The sequence below is a fragment of the Vigna umbellata genome, chromosome 1 (assembly GCF_029865625.1).
Source record: "Vigna umbellata cultivar VRB3 chromosome 1, Vumbellata_1.0, whole genome shotgun sequence".
Classification (NCBI taxonomy): Eukaryota; Viridiplantae; Streptophyta; class Magnoliopsida; order Fabales; family Fabaceae; genus Vigna; species Vigna umbellata.
In genome coordinates, this window is record NC_142165.1 from 98,864,042 (window position 1) to 98,875,629 (window position 11,588).

An 11,588-nucleotide genomic window follows, 5' to 3' on the forward strand; every position below is an offset into this window, starting at 1 on the left:
AGAGAAAGGGTTGAGAGGAATGAGAGAGGTGAATAAGGGTTTGGGGGTTTCTTTTTTTTTTTTTAGTTTTGAGAATGAAAATTATTAAAATACCCTTAACCTTATAACTTAGAATTCATGGTATATAAGGATATTTTTGTCTACTAAAACCCAGTACACATTGCTAAAATGTACCAACTGAAAAACATGCGTACGCGCGTTAGCAAACCCCATATATATATATTAACTATATATTTTGCATAATAAATTTTATAATTTTTTATTTACAAATTTTATACTTAGGAGATGTTAGATATTTAACTTGTAAACAAAATTGAGGAGAGCAAAATATTTTCTTCCGTTCTAATTAACTCTAATATTTTAATAAGATTGAAATTTATAATATGAAGTAAAACGTATTTGCATATTATTTTAATTTTAATTAGTTTATTAAGCGTTATTAAAAGATGTACTTAATTGAAATTATTTATTGTTAAGAAAATAATAGCAAATTGTTAAAATAAATAAATAAATAAGAGATTGTTTTTAAAAAAATAAACCGAAACAACCATGCAAAGGACTAAGACACCGTGATTAGCGATTGCAATTATAATATTAAAGTCAAAGTTTCTGCAATTTTAATTTCGACAAACAGTTGACCTAAACCTCCTTTAATGTACATTAAGCTCAACCAAAATATAGATTCAATTTCCATTTGCGTTTACTTCTAAATAAGTAAAAACCAACGGGCAATTTCAGGATATTGAAACCAACTCCCAATAATCAAAAACAAAATAACTACTCATTCAATAATTATGTTTAAAAAAATGTGTTAAGCAAAAATATATATTTTTTTCTATAGAGAAAAAACCTTAAATTAATTAAATTTATTTAAAAAAACATCATTTAGATAAAAAGAGGCATAATTGTTTTGAAATAATAAAATGAATTAAAAAAAAGTCTCCCCTTGAGACGGTACATTGATGTGGTGGAATATGGTTTTGTGAAAGAAGGTATAGCTTCTCCACAAAGGAAAGACAAGACAGAGACGACTTGAAATATCAGCAAATTGCAAAAATTGTATTCCATTCTGGTTTTATCAGAAACACAATTGTGTACTTTTTTTTTCTTGGTCCAATTAAGCAAGAGGGAAAGAATTGACCCTTGCTTTGCTTGCACCCGTTATCTGAGTTGGTATGTTTTCCTAAAACGATGCATACCTTCAACCAATCTACCACAAAGACAACTAAGTTTAGAGGCAACAATGACCTCATGAGAAAACCTCTTCAGCTAAAAATTAATATTAATTTAGCATAGCAGCAGTGCATGTGAGTTGTGCCACGACCCTTCTCAGACATCCAGCCAACTACTACTAATCTAACTTTACATCACGACAATCTTGTCCTTCATCATGGCTGCTTCGTTTTCTTAAACCTTTCCTTTTTTCTCTTGGACAGTACGAGGCAAGGAAAGTGCTCCTTCTTTGCCAGTTACGTGAGACATTATTATTATTAATGTTGTTATTGTGGTTGTCTTTTTTACACCTCTTGCCTTACACTTGAGCCTCACTTTCGTTTTAAAGGTTGTGCTTGATCAAAAAGTCAATACAAGGTTGAGGTTGGTGTTGTGTTTATGTTTTATAGTTTTTCACTGTTTCTCTATCTGGGTGTTCATCAAGTTTGATTCTTTTCTTCTGGGTTCGTCCTGTCTTGTGAGAATACCAGTTTTCCTTTCTGGTTATGGTGTGGTGTTGTATTTAGATCCATAGGCTAATGCTTCCGGGTCCTTTGATCTGTCATTGTGATTAACGATTTCCTTGTTGTAAATATAGGCATATTGAATAGAATATGTATATATAAAGAGTTCGTTGTCATTCGCGTTCATTGAACGTCAGGTACCTTGTTTAAAACATTGGTAATGGAGAAATTGTCAAAGTAAACGAATTATTGACTCTTGACTAGAGTTTGAATTAGACATTACTGGCTCAATTTTCGTGGAAGATTGGAAGTAAAAAATTCGTTCTTTTTGTATGCATTTGTTTGTTTATTTTTGTTGTCTTAAGTTTTTAACCACGGGCTAATCATTAAAAGCTTATATAGAAACAGATATTAGATAAAGAAAATATCAATTATGCAGCTTCAAAAGATTTGTCTCTAAATTATAGGGTTTGATTTGTTTTTTCCTTTTCTGCTCATATAGTTGTAATTATAAAAAGAATGTTTTTTTTACCCTTCACAAAAACCTAACTTTTTTCTTTTTCCTTTTTTTACTGCAGTTAATTTTGGATTCTGTGGTAATTGATCTACTCATGGGAATCCAGCTGGTCTTGTTTCTCTTTCTGGCTTCTCTGCGATTGGGTTTATCTCAAGATGTTGAACATGGTTTGATTCTAGTAGAAGGAACTCAAGCAATCGCTGAAACTGATGATAACTTCATCTGTGCAACTATTGATTGGTGGCCTCATGAAAAGTGTGATTACAACAATTGCCCCTGGGGTAATTCATCTGCTGCAAATTTGGTGAGTATTTTGGGCTTGTTTGTATACAACATGACTTACGTAAAGAGTATACGTATTCTTCCTATTTCCTATGACTCATTTAGAAGTCTAGAAAGCTTTGCAGAAGTTTCAGTCATTGCTCAATGTGGATTGGTTTTTTCAGGACTTGTCTCATCCTTTCCTTGTGAAGGCAATCCAAGGTATTTATATTGTAGAAAATCAGTCACTGTGATGAAATTCTATTGTTCTGTTCTGTGACTTCCTGATGCTGAATATACTTTTATTGTTGGTAACATGTTTGGAATATTTACTAGTGTGATATCATTCTTTCCATAATGGTTGCTTGATAGCTCTCAAGCCTTTGAGGATAAGAGTTGGAGGTTCTTTGCAAGATCAGTTGCTGTATGAGGTAGGAAGTTTGAAGTCCCCTTGTCATCCATTTCAAAAGATGAAAGGTGGATTGTTCGGATTTTCAAAGGGGTGTTTGCAAATGAAAAGGTGGGATGAGCTGAATCATTTTTTCGATAATACAGGGTGAGAATTTAGCATTCGGATCGTTGTTTTATTCACCATCTCCCTCCCCTTTTCCTTCCGGCTGAAGCAAAAACGTGAAAACTCTTGTGTAGGGTTCCACAACTTAAGTAAAGCAAATTAAAATTAGAGTTATGTCTCAACTGGAACTATAAAAGTTGTCAGAAACCTCAGTTCTGTTCACATGCATTTTGAGTGCTAGCCTAAGCACATTTGTAGTGTAAGGAAAGAAGAAAAGGGTGGGGAAGAGGTGATTATCTGTGGTGTAACAGCTTGAGTTTGACACTTGCAGGGCCATTGTGACATTTGGTTTGAATGCACTCAAGGGGAGGCACCCCAGTGGCCATAATACTCTTTGGCAAGGAGACTGGGACTCTTCCAATGCTTATGGTTTAATCAATTACACTGTTTCAAAGGGGTACAAGATTGACTCATGGGAATTTGGTAGGACAGAAGACAAAGCTATTTGGTATGTTCAATTTTTGCTTCACTGGAACTGATTCTTGTCTGTGCTGTCATAGGTAACGAGTTGAGTGGGAAGGGCATTGCAGCAAGTGTGAGTGCTGTACAGTACGGGAAAGACTTGATAAAGCTTAAAGAAGTTTTAAACTCATTATACAATAACTCCGATTTCAAACCTTTACTTGTAGCACCTGGAGGGTTCTATTCTAAGGACTGGTATGATAAGCTTCTTCAGGTTACAGGTCCAGGCATAGTCAATGTGCTCACTCATCATCTCTATAATTTGGGCCCAGGTTTGTTTTCAGTTACCTTACTATTTCTACTATAGTCATCTTTAGAGAATATTTTACATTCTAACATAACTAGATGATGGATGTGAAAGAAAACAGCTATATGGAGAGTGTTTTAGTCTAATCCTTTCTGGTTAGTGTGTCAAGTAAATTTCTCTTCTTTTTTTTTTCAGGTAGTGACGAGCATCTTGACAGGAAGATTCTAGATCCCGAACACTTGAGCAAGGTGGAATCAATTTTCAGAAGTCTTTCAGAAACCATTAAAAAATATGGTCATTGGTCTTCTGCATGGGTAGGAGAAGCTGGTGGAGCATTCAACAGCGGTGGTCGTCAAATTTCTAACACATTTGTAGATAGCTTTTGGTAATCTTGGTTCTTCCTTGCGTCATTTTCTGTTCCTCTTTAATTATAATATCTTGTTTTACAAAAAACATCATTAAAATAATCAAGGAGTTCTAAGATTTAGGTGACTTACAGGTACTTAGATCAACTTGGAATGGCATCCAGATACGACACTAAGGTTTACTGCAGACAAACTATAATTGGAGGAAACTACGGACTTCTCGATACCACTACTTTCGTTCCTAATCCTGACTACTACAGGCAAGTGTAAATTTAAAAAATGTAAATGAAGGGAAAAGGAATACAGAAATACGTTTTTCTACATTCTTGAGTAGTTATAATAATGTAAAAATATATTGCTTTACATATCTAATCTATGTCTGTCATGATGATGTTTTGAGCAGTGCACTTTTGTGGCATCGACTAATGGGGAAGACTGTTCTTGCAGCCAGTAGTGATGTTTTTTCACCTTCTTTACGCACTTATGCACATTGTTCGAAAGGCAGAGTAAGTGTCATATAATCTTATAGAAGCATAAATTGTGCGAAGGAACAATAGGATATTCGTTCTTCTATATCTGATCTTTGCTTACAAACTTGTGAAATTTTAAGTTCGTGTAACATCCAACAATCATACATTATTATATGCTAGATTGCATTGTAGGTCGATTCATAGAAAAAGCAACGTGATATTATATATATTAACATCCATGAATTGAATTGTAGGTAGTTTGAATTGCACGATAAGCATTCCTATAATTTTGTTTTAACTTGATTATACAGGATGGTATAACATTACTGCTGATCAATTTGAGCAATCAGACTGGTTTCACACTGATGGTTCGTGATCGAGTGCCTCTGAGTAGTGGAGGACATGAAAAGGGTACAAGTATACATGTAGAAAATTCATTCATAAATAATCTGAAGAGGGCATTTTCTTGGATTGGAAGAAAAGGATCAGATGTGACATTCAGGGAGGAGTACCACTTAAATTCAAAAGATAATTACCTTAGAAGCCAAACCATGTTGCTGAATGGTGTTCCCCTAGAGTTGACAAATGATGGAGAAATTCCGAAGATGGAACCACGTCTCATTAGTGTGCACTCTCCAATACACTTAGCTCCTTTATCCATTGCATTTGTTGTATTGCCCTACTTTGATGCTCCACCTTGTGCTGCTCAAACAAAACTTTAACCCAAACCCTCCTTAAGTGAATCTTGTAGACTACTAATTATTAGGACTGTCATTATGTATTTAATAGCTTATATATACTTGTGTCAAAGTTGTAATCACCTTTACACTTTATTCAAATTATTTAAAATTTGTCTCTAGTCCATGAAAAAGTTCAACCACTTAATTTTGTTAGATAAAATTTAGATTAGAGTGAAACTATCTATTGTAAATATGTTATCGCTTGATTAAGTGGTTGACTGAGTTTTTTTTTTATTATTATTGAGCAAGTCTTTTGCCTAATTATGTTGGTTATCAATAAAATTATCTTGTTTAAATAAAAACGTTTGATGTATTTGTTTTTTACTAATTCTTTTGATAAAATAATAAGCAATGATATTGCAGCTAAATTATATCTAATTTTGTTAACATTTTTTAATCATTAATAAAATAAAAGCAATGTACTTATTATTGACTGTACAAGTTTGATATAAATAGAATGAATTTTGGCTTAATTAATATTAACTACTGAAATTATAAGTTTGACATAAATAGAGTGAATTTTGGCTTAATTAATATCAACTAATAATAAATGAATGCGATTAAGAGAGTAATGCTATAAAAATGTTTCATTGCTCTGATAAGCTTGATATTTAAAAACCTACTTCAATTCGCTAATTCAATCAAATAAGAAATTATAGTTTTACACAATTCTAATGCCAAAAATTGTTTTACATAGTTAATTTAAACGGATTGCTTTTTTGGAAACAGAAAAACCATTCGAACCATGATTTTTGTCCCAACAATAAATCTGTGCAAGGTCAATTCTGCATTGCAAAACAAGGTTTTTGAGAAATACACCCATAAAAAAGCAGGGTGAGAAATGAACAAATTAAATGTAGTATTGCAAAAAGAATAGTTGAATCAGTTGCAAATTGAATACAATGCAACACAGGTATAAAGTAAATGAAAATATTGTTTTATTATAACAAGTGATAATCCAAAGAAAAAACAATGATGAAAGAGGGTAGGGGAGGTAATAAAAATTTTAGCAAGCGTGGAAATCATTCTTATTTTCCGAGTAAGCGACGGCCACGTTGATTAGCACCTTTCATTCGGAAATTCAACTCATCCACATCATCGTACAGATGATTCAATGCTTTGTTATGCCTGCAAGTGCAATGGCATTCATGAAAATGTTAGGTAAACTATAACCTTGTTTTACAAGTATATTAAAATCTAAAGTTCATGAATCAATTGAGAAGTAACGGTTATTGAATGCGATACAAGACAATGTGATTCACTAACCTCTCAATCTCGGATCCCATGTCAACAGCCATGTCTTTAAGCTCTCCCAGCAGATCACTTAAATCTGATAGCGCATCATCTTGCTTCATTTTTTCAACCTGTTTCAGGACATTTCATTTAGTACCTCAATTCAATATTAAAAATAAACATAATGTGTCCAATAGTGACTAGAGTCTAATGTTAGTGGCAGAATTATGAACATAAAGTCAGTAAAATTGGTAACGATTGTAAATGAAACTGGCTTGTTGTAAAAACTTGTGATATGGTCATGAGCTGACACTATTGTAAGTAACCATCAAAACTACTTAACTACATCAAAATCAGATACGATAGAGAATAACATGTACCATAACAGTACCTAACACATTAAATCTTTAAACAACAATTTAATCTTCCCCAACTAGTTGATACGAACCTCAACTTTTTCAATTGCATTGGATGGTTCTTGAGGTGGGGTCCGCAGCTTGGACTGCCCTTTGGGGGCAGATGTCAGTCCTAACTTCTCTCTCTGCTCCAGATGACTGCCCTTGCTCCTCACTGGGTCATCTGCAGATCATGAACCACATTATGTCAATGATACAACAATACTAAGAACAACAAAGGCTTATTCCGTTAGGTACGTCCGTTACATGGATCACACACGCCATTTGATTTGGTTAAAACCAAAAGGTTTCAAAGATGCTAATTATCATGTGATTACGTCAATGATACAACAACAAAAAATTAAAATTGCAAAAGAAAACTATGCGGAGAAGACATTAACCTCCAACAATAACTGGGCCTGTTATTGCTCGTGTCTTCTTTGGTTTCCAAGTTTTGGAGAAGAGGCCACCAAGGCTTCCCAAAAGCTTTTCCCCCTGGAAAAAACAATTAGTCAGATTTAGAGCAGAATGCTATTTCAATTCAAAAGGAGATTCATAACATCACAATATTTTCAGCAAGGTAAAACAGCGTGAAGAAGATTGATACCCGACTTAAATCGTGGTCAATGTCAGCAGCAACATGGTGACTCCTGGTAATTTGCTCACCCTGTTGATGAAGGGTGACTAGTGTTTTGGTGGCATCCTCTCTTATATTCTCTGCAATCTTCAAACAGTTGTTGACTGAATTTGTGGTCTCTTCCGCCTTGTAAACAGCATAACTCTCCAGTTCTTGAACCGATTGATTCTCTAATCCGCCTGAATCGCGAAAATCATTCTTGTACCTGTTCCGGTTGGCCGATTGAAAGGCATACGATGTCAATGATGGTTTCTTAGGGGCATCAATGTCATCGTTAAAGGGGTTAGTGTTAACTTCCAGCGTAACCAGTGCGCGATCCGAAGAAGTCTTTCTGGAGGAAGAATACTTTTTGGTATTCTTCTCCTCATCGTCAGAATCAAATGGATTAGTCCAAGATTCAACAGAACTAGGTTTAGCATCCTTCAAATGAGATTTCTTTGCACCTGACATTATCTCTCTTCTTGCAAAATTGATTCAGAGGCAGATTAAGAAGTAAATTTCTCAAAATCTGGTTCAACCTAAAAAGATAACGTAATTTTTCCCTGCAAGACAAGCAAGTGCTATTCAATCACTGTATATGTTCCTCAACAAGCAAAAGAAACCCAAATATAAAATTCTTAAATCACTTATCACAAAAGCACTAATTTTGTCAAGAAACCTTATTCATAACTTGACTAAAACTGCAGGTTTATGAAAGAGCCAAAAAATCGGACCAAAGCGATTAAGTGTAAAGCAACGTACAGAAAAACGGAATCAACAACCCCTAACAATGCCAGGGAAACGGATTTAGAGAATAAAAAAAGTACAAAAATTAGCAACAGAAAATGAAATAACATTCTCTTTTTCAGAAGCCTGTGTAAAAAGATCAAGAAACCCGAGATTTTCGAGAATAGAGCAACACACAAGAGCGCAAAAACAGACGACCCAGATAGACCAAAAGGCTTATCCAAGTAACAGAATCATCAAAATCAAAACTTGTACAAGAGAAAGCAAGATGGTACCAGAGAGAGGAAAAGAAGTGCTCAGAAAGACTCGTGAAGAAGCACAAATTTTGAGAGGTCTAAACAACGGAAGAAGAAGAAGACGGTTTCTATAAGAAGTTGGTAAAGCCAAAATCGCGTCAAGAAATGTCAGAATTGGAGGGTGGAAACTGCAAAGAAATCGCAGTGCGAAAGGCAAAATCGAGAGTGAAAGTTTTCTCTTGGGGGGTTTGTTGATGCGCTCTTGCACTGTTCTTTCGTTTATTTAATTAAAAAATTTTATTATTCATATGTTAGTTTATTGGAGGCGTCGTTTGAATTGAGACGTTGAATGGATCAAGTGGGACCTTTTGAGATGTGCTATGTGGGGGCCACTCCAAACAGGAAAAAAAAAATGAAAAGGACTTTTTCAAACGCGAAAAATGAAAGTCTTTTTTTGGGGTTTTAGGGTACCAATTATTCCGATGAAAGGGAAAGGAAGAGGATTCTATTCTACCTTCATATGTGAAGGAAGGGAGGGATACTAGAAGAAGAATGTTTGGGATTCTCACTTACACTTATTCATATTTTTACAAAACTTGAAAATATTTCTTTATATTGAATATAATACCAAACAAATTATTCATAGATAATAATTTTTTTAGTGTTTAAGAATATTTACTGTACTAGAGAAAATATTTACGCATATACAGTTATACTATAATATTAAAATTCATGATAAATAAATAAATATTTAAAAAATGGAAATATTTTTATGTATACTAATAATTTAAATCGTAATATAACTTTTTTAATTGAAATAGGTTGGTGGTTAAATATTTAAAAGATAAATATAAAAGGGATTTTTAATTTGAGATAACCATGTGGAACCTTTTTTATTAGTTACCTAGTTCCGTGCCAAATGCAATTCTGAAAAATAGGAATTAAAATTATATCTAAACTTCATAATTGTTTGCAAAATATATCTTTTTTTAATAAATTATTGCCGGCCATTTGACATAGTATTGTGTTGGGTCAGTCCAAAAGCAAGTGGCACCCCAAAGATGTCACTGAAACTCAGCAACTGTTATTTATTATAATAAAATGAGACAAGGATTCTAACTCTATTATCATCCTATCATTTATAAGTTTTACCGGATTTAATTTTCAATTTTTATAAATAAGTTTGAGTATTTTTATTTTTGTTTCTATTAAAAGTTATTATTAGGTATTTATACTTTTATAATTTTTAATTAATTTTTTATCGATTAATTTCTTTGTTGATTGAATGGCGTGACGTGATGTATTATTCATCATTGTTATCTTGCTCACATGTATATTTGTGTTAAAAATGTGAGATTTGTATTAATATAAAATTATATTAAGATTAATGTAAAATCATAAGTGAATTTTTTTATTGAAGATATATTGTATCATTATTCACTTGTAACAGCCACGATTTTTTATCGTAAATGAATATATAAGTTATAAAAAATTTATTATTCAATGTCTTTTCAATTAAAACAATAAAAATTACTTATATTTTTATATTATTCATAATGTCATTTCATATTGATAACAAGTTTTCATGTTAATGTATGACAAAAAGGAAATAATAATTAACAAAAAAAGAGTTAAAGGGTAGAAAGTCAGTTAAAAAAAACTTAATAAATAAAAAGGTTAATAAAAACACAGTGACATTGTTTTGTGTAGTCTCCTGTAATTTTTTTTATGTCATGAGTTTATAATATACTTAATTACTCAATTAATATAATTTGAAATTATTATCTATTTTAAAAATATTTCATAATTTTAATTCATACTAAGTGGAATGTTTTTAAATCATATCGCAATAAAGATCAGTGTATTCAGTGAAAATCATTTTAATATATAATACTAGTTGCTATTAGGGTTTATGTTGGATTTGTTTGAAACAGAAAATATTCGTCACCGAAACCAATACGAGTTTTAAATTATTCAGGAACGATAGTTGCATTATCATGGACTGTGATGCATTCAAGAATAAAAAAAAGTGACAGTACAATCTTTGGATTTAAATACTATATTTATTAAATATAACACAATTAACTTAAACCAATTTTATTAAATGTCATAATATATATATATATATATATATATATATATATATATATATATATGTTAAGTGGATGGCCTCCAGCACATCATTAAGAAAAATGTTATTAAAATATTTACTACATGGAATATAACTTAAAAGAAAAAATCATTTTGATTTAGAATTCTGTTTTAAAAAAATAAACCAAACCCTGAAATCCAAATTCAAACTTAGATTTGTATATCATGGGAAAAAAATATTAAAATATTTAATATTTTAAAAATCATTTTTGTACCATTCCTGTCATTTGGGATTTAGCTTGAATCTGAATTCGAAAAGGGAACAACCCAAATATATGTGATACTTATTTTGGATTTATTAGATAATTTTTAAGATACATGATTTAAAACCTTAAAGGTTTAAGACAACAACTCAAATTTGTTTTAAGAATTTAGAGTTTTTATCTTGAATTATTGTTAACTTTAAGTTAAATTATTCACTCTGTATATTTTTTTCTCAGAACATTCAACTTCTTACCAGAACAATTATATTTACATGATTTATAATAATAGATTCATGTATATTTTTTTTCTATTTTACGTATATATATATATATATATATATATATATATATATATATATATATATATATATATACGTAAAATAGAAAAATAAAATATACATGAATCTGTTATTATAAAACATTTCATTATAAAACATGTAAATATAATTGTTCCGGTATATATATATATATAGAAAAATAAAATATACATGTATCTGTTATTATAAAACATGTGAATATAATTGTTCCGGTATATATATATATATTCTTTTATAGTAGTAAAAATAAAGAAATATAGCTTTATTTATAAAATAACAATAAAAATACACTATTTGGTTCTTTTTTATTAGGTTACATTTTGTTTCTGAAAATTATTTAAGGATTAATTTTAGATCTTTTATACTTTGGCCTATTAA

The 11,588-nt window shown here is 31.4% G+C and overlaps 2 protein-coding genes across 5 annotated transcripts; one reads left to right on the plus strand and one right to left on the minus strand.

The window, feature by feature from the left end:
* Positions 1–1,071: 1,071 nt before the first annotated feature.
* LOC124821872 (heparanase-like protein 1) lies at positions 1,072–5,549 on the plus strand. Of its 4 annotated transcripts, none has more exons than XM_047293848.2 (10): positions 1,072–1,468; positions 2,255–2,497; positions 2,640–2,676; positions 2,827–3,010; positions 3,300–3,451; positions 3,529–3,762; positions 3,933–4,122; positions 4,237–4,362; positions 4,506–4,608; positions 4,884–5,549. In XM_047293848.2, the coding sequence occupies exons 2-10, from the start codon at positions 2,288–2,290 to the stop codon at positions 5,292–5,294; spliced, it is 1,647 nt and encodes a 548-aa protein (XP_047149804.1). In that variant the 5' UTR covers positions 1,072–1,468; positions 2,255–2,287; the 3' UTR covers positions 5,295–5,549. The 4 variants fall into 4 exon arrangements, with proteins under 4 accessions (XP_047149804.1, XP_047149868.1, XP_047149938.1 ...); XM_047293912.2 differs by lacking the exon at positions 1,072–1,468 and adding an exon at positions 1,480–1,596; XM_047293982.2 differs by lacking the exon at positions 1,072–1,468 and adding an exon at positions 1,603–1,873.
* A 605-nt stretch (positions 5,550–6,154) lies between these two features.
* LOC124821586 (SNAP25 homologous protein SNAP33-like) lies at positions 6,155–8,809 on the minus strand. The gene is made up of 6 exons (XM_047293521.2): positions 8,579–8,809; positions 7,548–8,119; positions 7,342–7,435; positions 6,994–7,124; positions 6,579–6,676; positions 6,155–6,440 (listed from the first exon to the last, which is right to left on the minus strand). Exons 2-6 carry the CDS (start codon positions 8,025–8,027, stop codon positions 6,341–6,343), a joined length of 903 nt encoding a protein of 300 aa, XP_047149477.1. The 5' UTR covers positions 8,028–8,119; positions 8,579–8,809; the 3' UTR covers positions 6,155–6,340.
* Between the last annotated feature and the right edge of the window lie 2,779 nt (positions 8,810–11,588).

Bases quoted from the DNA above. Each gene is read 5' to 3' on its own strand.
- LOC124821872 (XM_047293848.2), top strand. From the start codon at position 2,288: ATGGGAATCCAGCTGGTCTTGTTTCTCTTTCTGGCTTCTCTGCGATTG. The intron at 2,498-2,639 runs GTGAGTATTTTG...TGGTTTTTTCAG, and splicing joins ATTCATCTGCTGCAAATTTG to GACTTGTCTCATCCTTTCCT. The intron at 3,763-3,932 runs GTTTGTTTTCAG...TTTTTTTTTCAG, and splicing joins TCTCTATAATTTGGGCCCAG to GTAGTGACGAGCATCTTGAC.
- LOC124821586 (XM_047293521.2), bottom strand. From the start codon at position 8,027: ATGTCAGGTGCAAAGAAATCTCATTTGAAGGATGCTAAACCTAGTTCT. The intron at 7,125-7,341 runs GTTAATGTCTTC...CATGATCTGCAG, and splicing joins AGGCCCAGTTATTGTTGGAG to ATGACCCAGTGAGGAGCAAG. The intron at 6,677-6,993 runs GTTCGTATCAAC...GTCCTGAAACAG, and splicing joins ATGCAATTGAAAAAGTTGAG to GTTGAAAAAATGAAGCAAGA.